The following is a 17,363-nucleotide window of genomic DNA, read 5'->3' as shown; positions in this document are numbered from 1 at the left end:
TTCAAGAAAGGGGGGATTGTGTGTGTGAAAGTATTTGCAGGTAGGAAAAAAATCCTGGCTAAGCTCAGAGGTTCTTTGTTCCACGGTACTTTGGTAATCTTCCTGAACCTTCATTTGTACCAGGCTTTCGTTCTAGGGGAGATCAAGTTGATCCTGCAAATCAGAGATCACCTCACTCCTGTTCAGAGTATAGGAGATTACTTCAATCCCAACTTTTGTTTCTTTGGAGTTGTTCATTGCTTGCTCCTGTGAGACTCAGCAAACCAAAATCAAACTCCTTCCCAACATATTTAAATTCTAGGAATGGGAAACAACTCATTCAGTTATTGCTTTACTAGCAAATCACTGAAGCATTCCCAAGTTTGGTCAAAACAGTGAGGGCTGAAGCAGAAATTTCAGAGCAAAGATTAATAGGCATGCCTTTGGCTCAGAGCATTTGTAGGGCATGATCCCACCCTTTTCAGAAAGCTTGACTCTCATTGGCATCCTGAAGTGTGGTCAGTTGGCATAAGTGGAATATCAGAAACAACAACTTAGGTTGCTTTAGAATCTTTTAAGCAGCAGAAAATGTGAATATACAAGCTTAATAGCAAGGCTACAATGTGTGTGCGCACATGCACGTGCACACACACACAACATTTTAAAGCATTAGTCCTGCTTTTTTACTTACTTTAATAGGCCTTGACCTGTCGGGCTGGGTGTATCTTAAATATATTAATCCTGCAATGGATAACCCAACAAAGAACCAGTAGCTGAAACAATAATAGTTGATCAGGAGAAAGACGTCTTCCACAAGGAGATACACCAAAGTCATTAAACCCTACAGAGAAATAAGAGCAGTGTTTAAAGCTGGAAGCAATGGACTGTAGGTAACCTTGCAAGAATTGGCCCTTGATCCTTTCCTCATTCCTTTGCCACATTTTCTTTCTTTTTGTATTGTATAGCATTCTGTGATATGGCCACAATTATACCAATCCAGCGATCTTAAGAATGGAAGCTGGTTCCTTGCTAGATCAGAATCAGCATGCACAACAGATTGCTGCACATTTGGTGAGCTTTGCTGAATGCCTACATCTAGGAGTGAGGGCTATATGCATGCCTCACCACTCTTGAGCAGGAACTACAGGAACAGATAAATGAGGTTTGGATGTGGACATGAACCTGTCATAGAATCAGAGTTGGAAGGTGACTCAAATGTCATCGAGTCCCACTCCCTGCCAGTGCAGGAACCCACAGCTGAAGCATTTTTAACAGGTCACCAACCAACCTCTGTTTAGAAACCTTCCAAAATAATCTGTTCCACTGTTAGCAACCTCTTATTGGCAGGAGGTTGTTCTTAATCTTTTGCCAGAATCTCTTTGATTGTCATTTGAATCCAGATTTTCCTGTTCAGAGCTTAAACATTTTAGGGTTTTTTGAACTAGGTCTCCAGGAATGCTTCACCAGCAGTGACACAGGGACGTAGCCAGGATTTTAGGAAGGGGGGTCCAGACTAAGTGCCACCATTATAATGGGGCTTGGGTGCGGCGGCGCAGCAGCACACACCATTCATTTTTCTAATGGAAGGGGGGGGGGGGGTCCGGACCCCAAGATCCCCCCCCTTGGCTACGTCCCTGAGTGACACTTTTTGTAGTCCCAAACTGTTTATTTTTCAGGCTCTCATTCTCAGTTGAACTTGCTGATGGCATCCCTACCATCAGAGCTATCTGGAAAACACATTTCTTTAATAGCCACTGTGCACCATTATTGTTGTGTATGTTGTGTGCCTTCAGGTTGCTTCCAACTTAAGGCAACCCTAAGACTTGGGGTTTTCTTGGCAAGATTTGTTCAGAGGAGGTTTGCCATTGCTTCCCCCTGAGGCTGAGAGCATGTAACTTGCCCAAGGTCACTAGAGTCTTATTCAATAGCCAGGTTGTAGCCCCCTTTTCAAGCTCTGATATCCTAGCTGATATGATCCCCCTCAGAAATATCTGGGAAATGAATCTTTTCTCTAAAAGCAACAGTATACACTTATTACTAAATCTATTTGGGTTTCACAAAAAGGGTTAAAATCAACAGAAGGGAGTGCAGGAGCCCTGCCACTTCCATTGTTGCTCTCCACATATGGAAAGTGATAGTTTAAAGAAAGCAGGTACTTTTCAGGTGGATTCTCTCAATGCAATCAGGAAACCAGTACTGGTGGGTTTTTTAAGGGTTTATGATCATGTATATATTTGAAGCCCTCCTATTCAGAATGTGGTCTCCACATATGGGGTGTGATTGATAGAGAGTGCAGAGCTTGTATGCTTTCCTTCATCATGAATTGTTATATCCCTGTTTGTAAACACACTTGAATGGGGTTCATATGCTTTACTATCAAGGCTTTAACTCTGTGTGTGTGTGTGGGGGGGGGGGGGGACTGGGAGGTGATGCCCTAAACCGAAACAAGCAAATGAATGGACAAAAAGTTTAGGGGGGATAAAAACAGAAAACGCAGCAATTTTATTAAAACAATATGTTGCACTAGAATGCAGAAAATATATTAAAAGAAATTACAAAGCAAAGAGTATATGCTATCCTGAATACAAAAAGGCTTGTTCTGCCAATTCCAAGATGTTGTTTTCAAGCCAGCAGATAAGGGTGGAGCAATAGTAGTTTGGGGCATGCAGCAATATGTAGCTGAGGCCCACAGACAGTTAAATAACTCTTTACATTATGCCCCTTGTAGATATGCCCCCACTAATGAAATTAAAAGGTCAATTTCTGACATAGTGTATGAGGCTCTTACTAATGGATATATTAGCAAAAATATATATGAATTTTTGTTGGAATCAGAGGATCGAGTACCCCTCTTCTATTTGTTACCCAAAATACATAAGAAAAAATTCCTGGTCCCGGGCAGACCAATATTATCAGGATGTGGATCTATACTGGAACCCCTTGCAGAATATGTGGATTCTTTTCTCAAGCCCTTTGTCCCACAGATACCTACATACAGCAAGGATACTGGACACTTTTTGCAGGTCCTGGAACAGATTATTTTGCCCAATGAACACTGTATCCTGGTGACATTTGATGTGGTATCTCTCTATACTAATATAACCCATGATGAAGCTATGGATATTATTGTCCAGGTACTAAGTTGTGACTGGATGAGAATCTAGTGAGCAGACAGGTGTAGACCATGGTAATGAGCTAAGTAGACCAGGTGATTTTTTAACTAATTAGAAAGGTATAATTGCCTGGTGGATCTACTGGGTCTTGGGAGCACTCACTGAATCCTGCTTTCCATGCTGCCCTCATGGTAATATATGCATGCTGCTATGATTTTGTACTATGCCATTCATATTGTTTTGCTTCAGTTTTTTGAGACTTCTATTAAGTAAAGTTTTTGTTAAATTTCCTCAAACCTCTGCTGTCATTTTTGCTATTATACTCACACCCCAACAATTATAGAATCAACATTAAATAAGAGAAGGGACCACCTATATCCCCCCACTCATTTTTTGTGCACATTAGCTGAGATTTCCCTTAAGCAAAATTATTTTTCATTCCAGGATAAATATTATTGGCAGATATTAGGCACTGCAATGGGGTGCAAATTTGCACCAGAGTTAGCGAACTTGTTTATGGACAGCTTTGAACAACAGCATATATTGAATGATGATGATAACATCTTTAAAGCTAACATACTAGAATTTAAAAGATATTGGATGATATCTTTATTATCCGGAATGGAACAGAGAATGAGCTTTTTGAATTTCATCAATACATAAATAGTGTGCACAACACGATAAAATTTGAATTGAATTTTGACCATGTCAAAATCAACTTCCTGGAAGTATTAGTGGTGAAAAGAGGAGTCCTATTGAAAACTGACCTCTACAGGAAGGAGACTGATACAAACTCCTTCCTGAGATACGATAGCTTTCACCCACCCCACATGAAGCAAAACCTACCTTATTCTCAGTTCCTCAGACTCAGAAGGAATTGTTCTGGATTAATAGAATTTGATAGACAAGCAAAAATTCTTATAGAACAATTGACAGTACGAGGATACCCTAGAAAGGGCTTGAAGCAGGTTTACTTCAAAGTAAGGAGGGTGGAACGAAGGAGCCTCTTTATAAAAAAACAGAGAGAGGGAATACAATCTAGAATGTTCATATCCATAACGTATAATGGGAATACGAGATACATACAGAATGTTATTCTTAAATATTGGAGCCTGCTTCAGGATATCCCTGGATGCTCAAATAAACCCCTTTTTGTGTATAAACGTGCTAAGAATCTTGCGGACCATTTGGTCCATAGTAAATGCACAGGTCAGGAGACCCAGCCAAACTTACTACAGAGGAGAACCAAAGGGAATGTCCCATGTTACAACTGCAGTGCATGTAAATATTGTGTGAAAACTACTGAGTTCATTAACCCTGTGAATAACAGACTGGATACTCTGAATGATTTGTTTACTTGTAATACTAAGGGAGTTGTATACGCCATTCAGTGTCCCTGTGATCTCTTGTATATTGGTATGACCACTCAAAAAATAAAAATGAGAATATCAGAACATAGGAGCTGCATTAGAAATAGAAGAATTACTGCACCTATGGTCCAACATTTCATTCAACGCAAGCACTCGGATACGGATATCAGATTCTGGATGATAGAAAGAATTTCTGGAACTGGGACATATCTGGAGAGAAAACTCCGGCAAAGAGAACTGTTTTGGATTTTCACTCTACAAACACAGAAACCACATGGATTGAATGAGAACTGCAATTGGTCTGAAATTCTGTAATTATTTGGTTATTCCTTTTTACTAATATTAGTGCTTGCCATCATGAACATTATTTGTTTGGTTGATTGTACTGGTACATTTAGATCAACATAATGGAAGGGGTTATTATTACTTATAGGATCTTACTTGCTGCAGAATGGTCTCAGGTGGGGTTCAACAGGTGTATTAGTTTTTGTTATTGGGAAGGAATATAGAGTTCCCACTTGCTAAACTCCATTAGGGCTTGCAATTACATGTGGGGCATCCTAGTCCTAGGTAAGTATGGATACAATTTGGAGTGCATTTTTATATAAAATTTTTTTGACTATTATAATTTATATTTCATAAGTTGCCTGCATACATATTTTTCCAGGTGTGATATAAGGTCTATGAGGACCAACAACTTACCTATAGCGACGGGATGTCCCTATATACCATATGACATACCTTACAAGGCTGCTTTATTAGGTATTTATGCATCATGTGCTTTTTACTATATGTTGTTGTATGTGACCCATACCTATTTTATTTTCACAGTTTTCTATGACCACTGACGAAGATGCTTCAATCGAAACGCATTTGGTCTCTGCTTTGTATTTCTTAACTGTAATGGGCATACTGTGTTATCCCTTTTAATTTGGTCTCTGTTGTGCACTCCCCAACTGAATGGACATACTGTGTTATCTCTTTTAATTCCATTCTGAGAGGCACAAAGGAACTGGTATTTTGTGTGCTTGATACCTCCTTATGGGATTTGCAGTTCCCTAGCCCAGTACTGACTGGTCAAACTAGCCTTGTGTTTGTTAGGGCATGGCTCACAGGCCTGAACAAGCCTTTTTGTATTCAGGATAGCATATACTCTTTGCTTTGTAATTTCTTTTAATATCTTTTCTGCATTCTAGTGCAACATATTGTTTTAATAAAATTGCTGCGTTTTCTATTTTTATCCCCCCTAAACTTTTTGTCCACTCATTTAACTGTGTGGGTCCAGACAACATAATCTTTTGTTTACAACCCTTCTGTGTGTTTCTCACCACATGCTCCAGCTTTTTCTTTAAAAAGGAAAAATAGCTGCACTATTTCCCATTATTGCGAGCAATAGGAGCCCTCTGCTGACAGAGCCCTTGGCCTAAATCCAATTGCTAGTTCCAAGTAGAGAAGATCTATAGAACTGACCACAGAATGGCGAATCAACACATATGTAAATTGCACTGACTCAAAGAGTTTTGTCTAGTCGAGACTAACAATTGCATTTAGCCCTTAGGCTCTGTTCTCCTGTAACTACAGTGCTGAAAGGAAGTACACTGTGGCCTCTGTCAGGAAGCAGTGGAGCTTTCTGGCTAATAACTCCAAATACTTCTCCCTAAAACTGCAAATCCCAGGATTCCATAGGATGCAGCTATGGCAGTTAAAGTGGCATCATAGGCTATAAATGTGTAGTGTGAATTTAGAGACCACACCCTATATACCAACGTGGTGTCTAAAACTGACATCCCCTATTCAGTATGATCAATAAGATGATGGAAGTTGCAATCTCACATCTAGATAGAGTTGCCATAACTGTCAACCTCCAAACCAGGACAAATGTAGGACAAAATTTAGCCCCAAATGTAGGACATATTTTTAAAATAGAGGACATGCGAACAACTACTTTTTTTTTTAAAAAAAAAGCATTAATATAAACACATGTTTCTTAGGCATGCTCAAAATGGTGGACATTTTGGCATTATTCCTTCACAGATGGCAGAAATGTACTTCCCTTTCTAGCCAAACCCCCCCCCCCCCATTCCAAAACACGCACGACAGCACATTTGGGCATTGAACATGGCTTTATTTAACATGGCCTCTTGCATATTTCAGGGGCTTATTCCATAACCAAACCCTTTGGGCTTAACACATAACATGGGTTCACATGGCTATGCATATTTAACATGTCAAGGTGGTTTAACAAGAAGTGGATTTTCAGGTGTCTTGCACCAACTGTACTTCTCAAAAGTGTGTACTGGGTCAAGGTACTTTGGTTTTTCTTCACTGCGCATGAGTTTGTAAAAATCAGAGCAACTTACATTGGCCAAGCCTCAGAAGCTGGCTGATATCAATATCATCACTATCATTGTTAAAACAAGGCAGAAAATACACAGAAAATGCACTTTGAAAGTCACACTGTCTCGCCTTCAGAAACAGTGAGCACATGCCTCAGAAGCTGGCTGATATCATCATCATCATCATCATCATCATCATCATCATCATCGTTAAAACAAGGCAGACCTGTTAGCATTAAAAGCACCAAAAATACACAGAACTGCACTTTGGAAAGTCACACTGTCTCACCTTCAGAAAGAGTGAGCGCATGCCTCAGAAGCTGGCTGATATCATCAACATCATCATCACCATCATTGTTAAAACAAGGCAGACCTGTACACACTGGAATGGAAATGGCCCTCCTCCTCTTCCTCACTGGCCCTGGGCTGGCCCACGTGGGGACCAAATAGAGGAGGAGCTCCTCCTCTTGAGGCTGGCTGGCCAATGAGGGCAGACTGGAGCTAGAACAGCCCCGCCCCCTGCCAGCAGCCATTGGCCAGTCAGCCTCAGGAGGAGAAACTCCTACTTAGCCCTGCGCACAGCCCTGCAAGAGTGTGCAGGGCAACAGGAAGTGCCGGAGGGCGGCAAAGGCTGTGTCGGTGGCAGCACGCAGTGCGCGCAGCGGCCACGCGCAATGGCCGCAGCAGCAGTCGCCTGCAGCAGCAGCCGACCCGGGGCAAATTCGGGTCCATGACTGAACCGGGACGGGACGACCCCACCTGTTTGAAAAGTGGGAATGTACCGCCCCCAGGAGGGACATGGAAACCCTACATCTGGAGGACTACACATTGTTCATTCCTGCTAGAAGCACTTATCTGGGGGTAGGCTGTAGTAAATTCAATATACCTACTTCTGAGCATTCACTCACAAGGTTGTGTTGTAACTAATCATGCATAAAAATAAATAAATAAATGTTAGGCTTGTAATTCTTACTTACATTAAAAAGAAGAGCAGGAACGGGTGTGAAACATTTTACATGAATCAAACTCAGGCTGTCGTGGAGGTGTCCTTCTCTGGCGCCAACGTAAAAAAGCCTACCATAAGGTGAAGAAAGTCTATCAGCACACAGTCCTGCTGCATGAAATTCCAGAGGCAATACTAGTCCCCACATACTGTATAAAAGGGATGTGGAAGTGAAACTCTAGCGAATTATAGCCCTATTAGTTTACTTTACATCATATGTTAGTAATCTGTCTTAATTGCCCTCTTGAAACCCTCCAAGGAGGTAATAAGACGGATCTCTTCCGGGAGGTAGTTCCATAATTTAGGAGCCACTGAGGTAAAGGTTCTTTGGGAGGTTGAGACCAATCTGGTTGGATGTGCTTCCAGCAGATTTTTCCTGGAGGTTCTGAGAGTGCGGGGCAGATTATACAGGGAGCGGTGTTCCTTTAAGTAATTCAGGCCTGAGCCATGTAGGACTTTATAGGTGATAACCAACACCTTGTATTGCGCCCAGAAGCTAATAGGTAGCCAATGGAGATCTTTCAAAATAGGTGTTATATGGTCAAATTTCGAAGAACCAGTGACCAATCTGCTGCCGTGTTTTGTACTAATTGAAGCTTCCGAACTTGGTACAAGGGTAGCGCCATGTACAGTGCATTAAAACAAGCCTCCAAAGCAGAATAAAACTACAATGTAAATTAACTTAAAACCACCAGAAGCAGGGAGTGTATTGGAGTCTCCTTCCTTGGAGGTCTTTAAGCAGAGGCTGGATGGCCATCTGTCGGGGATGCTTTGATTGAGAGTTCCTGCATGGCAGGAGGTTGGACTGGATGGCCCTTGCGGTCTCTTCCAACTCTATGATTCTATGATTCACTAAAGTCCTGGCACTAAAAATATTATAAAGTTTAGATGCTCTATAGAGTGTTCTCCACAACTGAAGTGCTGCCATCAAAAAATCCTCTCTAGTAGCCAGCTGTCCCACCTCATTTGATGGGGGTGGGCACCCTGAGAAAAGATTATCTTAAGTTCTAGGTAGACAATACAGCCTTTCAGGTAACCTGCCCCCAAGGCATTTAGTATTATTATTATTATTAAACTTTATTTATGAAGCGCTGTAAATTTACATAGCGCTGTACATACAATCTTTTTAATTAGACGGTTCCCTGCCTTCAGGCTTACAATCTAAAAAGACATGACACAAAAGGAGAAGGGAGTGGTGGAGGGAAAGGGGATGAGGTCCAGCAGTTCCTCTCTATCTCCGAGGCCTGGACCAAGGCAGATGGACTGGAGGGAGGGCTTGGCTTCATAATGGATGGTTAATCTTCTTCCAGGGAAAATACATACTCTCAAGTAGGATAATGCATATACAGTACATAGCAATACAGGAAAAGGTTCGATAAACAGTACTTTAAAGGCTAATACCAATGCTTTCATTTTGGCCCAGAAATGGACAGGCAGTCAATGCACATAGAATAGTTCTGTAGTAATTTGGGAAGCATGCTACACATATTATTTATGAATCAATCTGGAGCGGTTACTGTTTTTAAAGAATGGTTGCCACTGTTAAACCCTGATCTAAAACTAGCTGGTGTATGATCTGATTGTAGCAATGTTGCATGAGCTGAATGCAAAATTAAGGGGAAATCCTTAGGTGTTACTGCAGAATCTTCAGTGTAGCAACATTACAATAATGTGAAGTTACTGGGGGTACATTTCCTTTCATCCCACAACTTATTAGAACCAGCAGAACAAAACATCACTATATTTTTCCTTTCTATCCTGATTCTTGTAGTCCTTGGGTTGAATTTATAACAGACAGGGAAGAAAAGGCCTTAACTTATGCTATTTGTTCTTATACTAGACAAAATTTCCCAAGAGCAGTTTGTTTGAAATAAGTTATGATGGGAAATGTGTTTTTCCAGATGTTGTTGGACTTCCATCAATTTCATCAATCCTAGTCAACACAGCCAATGGTGAGGGCTGTTGGTAGTTGTACAATACCTAGAAGGCCACACATTCACATTATTTGTGTATTGTCCCAGCCCTGTTGCAAGTGAAGGTATCTATGACTGCACCTGCACTGGAGCAATAATCCAGGTTGATAACTGCCATGGCTCAATGCTATAGAATGCTGGGATTTGTAATTTTGTCAGATATTTAGTCTTCTCAGTCAGAGAACTCTGGTGCCACAACAAATTACAATTCCCAGGATTCCATAGCACTGAGCCATGGCAGTTAAAGTGGTGTCAAACAGCGTTATTTCCTGCCATGTGGATGCAACTGCAGACTACAAATGTTTTTGGCTTGAAATGGAATTTTAAAATAGACCACTGGGTGGCAGTGTGGTTTTGACAACATTCCAATCTTATGTTGATTCTAGCAACTTAATCGGCTGCTGCCTCAGTACAGAATGTAATGTATTTATTTAAAGTATTTCTATACTACTTTTGTGGTGAAGCTTACTGACTGACTGACTTAATAATGCTGGTCAATATTCAAAATCAATTACTTAGTTAGGTATAATTAAATAAGTAATCTTTCCTGACCTGAACTCCCACCTACAAATGAAGCGTCAGTCACCCAATTTTGCAATTGCTGGCAGAATGAACTGTTTCTCCCCATACAACTGATGCCCAGTAAAGTAGGTTGGGGTGTGTGTGTTGTGATCATGGCACTAGTGTCACAATCATAACCAAGTAGCAATCATGAATGTGGAACAGATGAATAAATGTAGCTAACTATTTTGTATTCACAGTCACTACTAAGGCCTTGTTTGCACTGGCCACGATACTCTAGGAATAACCCAGAATATTCTGGCCCACAGCTGCTCCAACCTGCCTCCATTACCTCAGCCTCTATTTCCATGTGGCAACAGCTGTCTGCACAGGCATCCCACTGAACCATCAAGTGCATCCACCACCGCTCTGGGTTCTTCACTTTTGAGGTCAGAACAAGGTGCCCAGTAATGAGCATTAGATTGGGCACCTTGTTCTGACCTCAGAACACCTGTGCAGACAGCTGCCATGATAGAGAGTTCCACAGCTTCCTCTGGATCTTCCTGGAAGATTTAGAACAGTGATTCCCAAACTCTAGCCTTCAAAATGTTTTGGACATCAGCTCCCAGAAGCTTCAGCCATTTTAGCTAATGGTCTGGATTCTGGGAGCTGAAGACCAGAGTTTAGAAATTACTGATCTAGGGCAACAGGTATATATTTTTAAAAAACTGTTTCATGACTGTTAACCCATGAGTCTGGTGTGGAACATGTCAGATGTTGTGCAGACTGCTCATGCCAGAACTGAGGTTTGGGCCATGTGTCATCTGAACAGAATGACACCAGAATGGGAGGAAATGACACTATTGTCACAATCTTAATCCCACCACCACCACTATACTTTATTAGGCATCAGCTGCTCAGGGCATCCTGACGCTGTGTGTCGCTCCACATGGCGTGCAGCATCATGGCATACCTCTGTCACTGCATCCATATGACGCAGCATCAAAGAAGCGCCATATAGCCACACTGCTGTGGCTATGGAGCTCTTTCAAGGGCGCAAAAAGGAGCCACGTTTTCCAGCTTCTTTTTGCTCCCTCGAAAGGCTGGATCGGGGCTACGGCATGAGATTGGATCCAGCTAGGAAAGGAGCGGCATTCTACTGCCCCTTCAGAGCACTCTGTCAACCCCTCAGTTAAGTATACTTAAAGAATTAGCTGATACAGAATACAGGCTGAGTCTTTACTTTTAGGGAGATAATTCGTCACTACTTTTGTTCTCAAAGGAAGCAACAAGTAATTTGGATCAATTTTTTTCCTGCTCCAAGAAACTCTCTGAAAACTCTGCAGTTTCTGAAGACTATTTAAGGGCTGAGACAGACCACCCAAAAATGGCAACCTGCAGGCACCTGTTTTAACTCCGGAGGGACACTGGGTTCTCTTTGCGGTGCCTGGGTTACATTGCAAGTGCTCCAGTGATGTAAGTGATGCACAGTGATGTGTGGGCGCTATGCGTCCCTTACATCAAGATGGCAGCGCCCGTGTGGATGGGATGCCGCCATTAGGCCATCACCGTTGCACACTAGGGTTCTGGACCATGCGGTTGCTGCATGGTCCGGAACTCTAGTATTGCCGCCATCACGCTGCTTTTGGCCCATCTGTCTTGGGCCTCAATTTGGGATTTATTCTGCATCAAATTCACATGTGGTATTTTTGTGGTTTTTTTTTTTTTACAAAGCAAATAGTATTTCTGTACTTTCAGCATGTTTGCAGGGAGTCAAAACCATTTAGCTTAAAAGGAAAGAATGGCAAAATTAAGCAATGCTAAGTTAGTAGTGTTGTACCATAGGGATGTAGAATACTGCCCTGCACTTTAGTCAACCTATGCCAATTCTGACTAATAGTGACCTTCCATGATTTCGGGTAGTATCCTTTTCCTTGTCCTACCTGGAGAAGGCATGTTCTGGTGCCCCCCTTGTGAAAGTGCTTACCAGACCCAACTCTGCTTATCTTCTGAAATCATATGATTGCATTGAGTGTAGCATCAGTAATGGTGGTATGACCCATTTTTCAGTTACATTTCTTACTGCAAAATACTACTGATTTCATCAGTACGCTATTAGCCCATTAATGTCTCATACCTGGAAGCAGCAATAATTGATGAGTTTAATCCTCCATAACAAGACATAGCCACTGCAATTGGGATGATCCATTTTGCATAGCTAAGGGTTTCATTACCAAAAGTCTGCAGTTGGGGGAGGGAGGGAGGGGGGGAGGGAGGGAGAGAGAGAGTCATTTTGTTAGTTTCACAATGCCAGCCAGCTGTCATGGAAATTTACAGCTTAAGACGCAAAGTCCGTTGAGACCATTTTTGACCACAGTAATTGCCAACATCTTGAAAAAAGCCTTTGAAACCCCAAGTTGATGATATTTCCATTCTCCATCACATCCAGCTAAATGCCAAGGAGGGGGTTAAGTAAAGAACAAGAGAAAATGAAACCAGTATCTATCAAAAGAACGATCATGATACAAAACTGGGATTATATCCAGCCATGGAAACATGTCGCCCTCCAAATATTGCTGGATTGTCACTCTCAGCAGCCCTAGCCAGCATAGCCAAAGGTAGGGGATGCTGTGGAGATGCAGTCAACAACATCTGGAGGGCTGTATGTCCCCCCCCCCCCAATTTAATCATTGCAGTGCAATTTTATGTTCAATAGACAGCAAAAGGGACCATTGTCTGCCCTGTTCATTTCACATCTAAACTGAGGAACCCATGGCCCTATGACAGACTACTAATTCCATGATCCGCCAACAATGAACAATGTGGGTGAGGTTTATGGGAACTGGAGTCCCAAAGTATCAGAAGAACTATGGATTTCTGGTTCATTTTCTACAATATATTCTGCAATATATGCATGTGATAAAATGAAGTTCCCTTGAAAACAAATAAGACATTGGGTGTTTTCACTCAAGACAGTTACAGCACTGTGATTCTTCTTTAACTGGCATTACAACTTTTTATGAAATCATGGGATTTGCAGTTTAGGGAGTGGGATTCAGAATTCTTAGCCAGAGACCCCAAGTGCCTCCACAATCTACAAGCCTAAGCATTCCACAGGATGCAGCCCTGGCATTTAAAGTGGAATCATAACATTGTAATTGCTCATATATCCACCATAAGTGCAGATAAACAGTCTTGTATCAGTAGATGCATACCCACAAAGTGCCTATTGCTCTTATTTCATGACAGAGACTGGGAAAGCAGGAGCAGAATATGGTCAGTGCTGCTGACCAACCATGAAAAGAAAAAGGGAGAGACATAGATTTTTTTAAAAGGTTCTGGAGCCAGGTCACTGATAGGAAGTCAAGTTAAGTAAATTGAGCAGTGGTTATACAAAGGGCACTGCATAGAGCATCACTGCAGATAAACAGGGATAGTAACAGACAGAGATATAGGGACAGGCAGTTGTGACCCTTGCTTCTCCTCTCTCAGCCAAGGATTCCAAAAATGGGAACAAACCCACTCATATACACCATACCTAGGACTTGAATACTGCTTGGTTGGTTTGAAAATATTGAGGGTAGGGGTGTTTTGGAAAAGGAGAGCCGGATACTGACATACTCTCCAACTGTCCAAATTTGGCAGAGACAATCCTGATTAATACAGTGTTGTCCAACCTTTTTCAGCTGCTTTTAAAATGTCCCAGTTTCTCTCTCCTCTTTCCGTTTGACCTCAGCTTACTCCCACTGATACAACTAAGTTCAAAGTGCAAGAGTAGCTTACATTTAATTAACTCAGTGAGGAAGGGAGAGAGGAGTTTGAAATTTTGCCCTTTCCAGTAGGCTCAAGCAAAAGCAAACTGCAGAATCCCCTCGTAGCTTGTGTGTTCCTCCTCATCAAAAACGCTTGCCATCTTAACCGTACTCAGATATAGTTTGGCCATATGTGTCCCAATTTCATCTGTGAAATGTTGGAGATCATGCCCCAACATGTGTTTTACCTGAGACAATAGCCTAAATTAGGGGTGAACAAGTGCCTCTCCCAGTGTCTCAAGGCTGCAGTTCTAGTCCCTCAACTCATGCTAGCTAAGACTGATGGGAGATTGCATTCAAACAATATTGGGAGAACCACACATTTCCCATTCCTGGCCTGAATAAAGGATGGGAAGGGCAGGAGTTATCAGAAGACAGGAGTGTAGAAACAACTGGAACTCTTCTAGTTCTCAGGAGTAGCCTTACTATTAGGCAGAGTGAGGCAGCGAAATTTGGGGCATCACAGAAAGGCAGGTTTTGTTTAGTTCTTCATTTTGTTGTTATTGTATTTTTATTATGGGGCAAGGGCCTAGACACTTGAGGGATCAAGGTATTCCTTGACCTTGGCTATTATATACCTGGAACTTGATGTGGGTAGATGGATGGGGGTGATTTTGTTTCTCTGTCTTAAAAACTTTTGGGTAGCCCCTAACCAATAATCCAACAAGGCATGGGGCCAACTGCCCTATTTTGACAGAAATGTTGCTTTAAAATGTTATGGCATTAATTTTTTATTTTATCTTCCCCTCCAAATACTACAGTTCAGGTTCTAGAGAACAGAATGTCTTCAAAGAACTTGCATTTCCCAACAGCCACTGAATCACATATTGGAAGAGAATCAGCAGTAAATGCTGGGGTGGCTTTCCATTCTACTTTATGGAGAGCAATCCTCTGCTTCTAGTAAAACCTTCTAGTAAAAAACCTTCTAGCAAAAAGGACTGTACCATGACGGCCCTTCAATCTCCTTGTTGAAGGGCTGTCATGGCAAAGTCCTTTTTACTTGAAGGTTCATGGATCTTACTGTTCCAAGACAGGCTGTCCTGTACCTTAACCACTCCAAAGGAAGGCAACTTCACATTCCAAAGATTAGCACTGTCTGGCTCAAACAGATTTTCATTCATTTTAAAACTTATACCAACCTCTTAGTATCTAGGAAATATAGCTGCAATGGTTAAGTGGTATTGCTGGTCTTCAAAAATAAAGTTGTATATACAGTTGGTCCTCCACATTTGCGAATTTTACTTTTGCAGATTTGATTATTCACAGATTTCATTAATATGTTCCCTCTAAGAATCTCGAGGTCCTCCAGCATGACTCTGCCGGGAGTTGACCATAGAGTCAAGCTGGAGGACCTAGAAATTCCTAAAGCAAACACTTCTCTAGGCATTTGTAGATCCTCCATTGCAATTCTATGGTCAACCTTTGCTAGAGGTTGGCCATAGAGTTGGGCTAGAGGACCAAGAGTCCCTAGAGAGACATTCTCTCAGGTTAAAAAAGTGTGTTTTTTAAATTTGCTTCTTTTTTAACTTTCATGGGGTCCTGTGCCCCTAACCCCCGCTAATGTGGAGGGCCCATTGTAACTGAAACTTTCTTTATAGTTACCACAACTTCTTATTTTCTACACCAATTTGTTTGGTATATTAGTTTCAGAAACATCAGTTACAAAACAACAAAAAAATCCCATGCAACCCATTTGTCTTGTGATCTTTTGTGAATTTGTTGGCTATTAAAAAAAATTGACCATTTTGGAAAGTTATTGGTTGTAGATAATAGACTACAAACAGCTCTCCATTCCATTTTATCTGTTCTTGACTTCTATGTTCTGAGATATAGCTTTGCTAATGTTTCATATACTTGTGCCTACCTTTGTCCACCTGAACTGACCAAGCATGCAAATATGTCTTATTTCCATAAATCACTCAGTTATGACAAAATGGTAATTTTAGTTCATAATTATACTAATAAAAAAATCGCATATCTTGAACACATATATTGCCATTACAGTTCTGTCATTAGACTTTCCTAAATTGTCTCCTATCCAAACCAGCTAAACTGGTTCAAGATCTAAATTGTTTCATTAGATCAGGGGTAGGCAACCATTTTGAGCCGGGGGCCGAGTTGCTGTCCCTCAGACAACTGGGGGGCCAAAGCCAAAAAATAAGTAATTAAATATTTTTTTTAAAAAAATAATTAAATAAATAAATAAACCGGGACAAATGTAGGACAACATTTTCAAACAGTGGACACTTTTTTTAAAAAAGTGGAGGACACGCAAAAAAATTTGCTGATTTTAAAAAAAATGTTAATATAAATGCATGTTTCTGAGGCGTCTATAGACAGTTACCCCCCTTGCCCCTGCGTGCGAGAGGCCAAAGGCCCTGGCGGCAATTGGCGGCAGGACCGGGCTGGGGCCGGTCCCAAGGCCTCGCCAGGCCGCATCCGGCCCGCGGGCCGCAGGTTGCCTACCCCTGCATTAGATGCATAGCCAATGCCAAACAGCTTAAAGTTGAGCAAATGGGCATTAACCTCTTTGGCCTCATCTGCACTGTAGAAATAATGCAGTTTGACATTGCTTTCACTGCCATGGCCTGATGCGATGGAATCCTGGGATTTGCATTTTGGTGTGGTGCCAAAGTGCTCTGACAGAGAATATCACAAAACTACAAATCCCAGAATTCCATAGTATTGAGCCATGGCAGTTAAAGTGGTGTCAAACTACATTATTTCTGCAGTGCAGAAGAGGCCTTTGTCTTCAATGGTTGGCTGAAATCAGCAATGAAATCAGCAATTCATAGGTCCCTATCCAAACTTTACTTAATATTCTGGATTCTATCTCTAGCAATGTGTGATTTCCCATCCTTGAAAAAAAAATAGAATACCTATGATTATTCATATAATCATAGAAGCAAAATGTGGGTGTAATAAGGCTAAACTGTAAGTAAGCATCGTGACACATACTCATTATCTCCGGTTTAAGCAATAAAACATATTTTAGAATTATGCATATTATGGTTATTTACAACTTAGCCTTAGTACACCCTCGACGTCCCTGTATAATTCTGGCCACATCTTCCCCATCCTGGTTTAGTGTTAGGACAAAAACATTGTTGTTTATTAGTCAGCTGCAAACCACCATTTGTTTGGTCTGTTGTTGGCTTAAAAACTCAGGCTTGTTGAAACCTTGGTTTGGTACTGCATCTAAATCCTGAATCCTTAGCAGTCCACTCTAAAATAGGAAATGATAAAATGGCTGGGAGAGAAACAGACCAGAAATGG

General features: G+C 41.4%; 1 protein-coding gene across 1 annotated transcript in view; it reads right to left on the bottom strand.

Annotated features, from left to right (window-relative positions):
* Positions 1 to 17,363, bottom strand: part of LOC149317476 (Y+L amino acid transporter 2-like) — a 38,534-nt gene that overhangs the window by 3,993 nt on the left and 17,178 nt on the right. Inside the window, exons 7-9 of the mRNA XM_089518917.1 lie at positions 12,413 to 12,516; positions 7,776 to 7,872; positions 671 to 820 (exon numbers count right to left, since the gene is read on the bottom strand). Coding sequence (XP_089375043.1) covers positions 671 to 820; positions 7,776 to 7,872; positions 12,413 to 12,516 — 351 coding nt within the window. The remainder of the gene's footprint in view (positions 1 to 670; positions 821 to 7,775; positions 7,873 to 12,412; positions 12,517 to 17,363) is intronic.

This window comes from Sceloporus occidentalis, unplaced genomic scaffold (genome assembly GCF_023333645.1).
Source record: "Sceloporus occidentalis isolate IW3139 unplaced genomic scaffold, rSceOcc1.0.p SCAF_3, whole genome shotgun sequence".
Classification (NCBI taxonomy): Eukaryota; Metazoa; Chordata; class Lepidosauria; order Squamata; family Phrynosomatidae; genus Sceloporus; species Sceloporus occidentalis.
The sequence above is the reverse complement of the archived record's forward strand: the minus strand, read 5'-3'. Positions and strand labels throughout refer to the sequence as shown.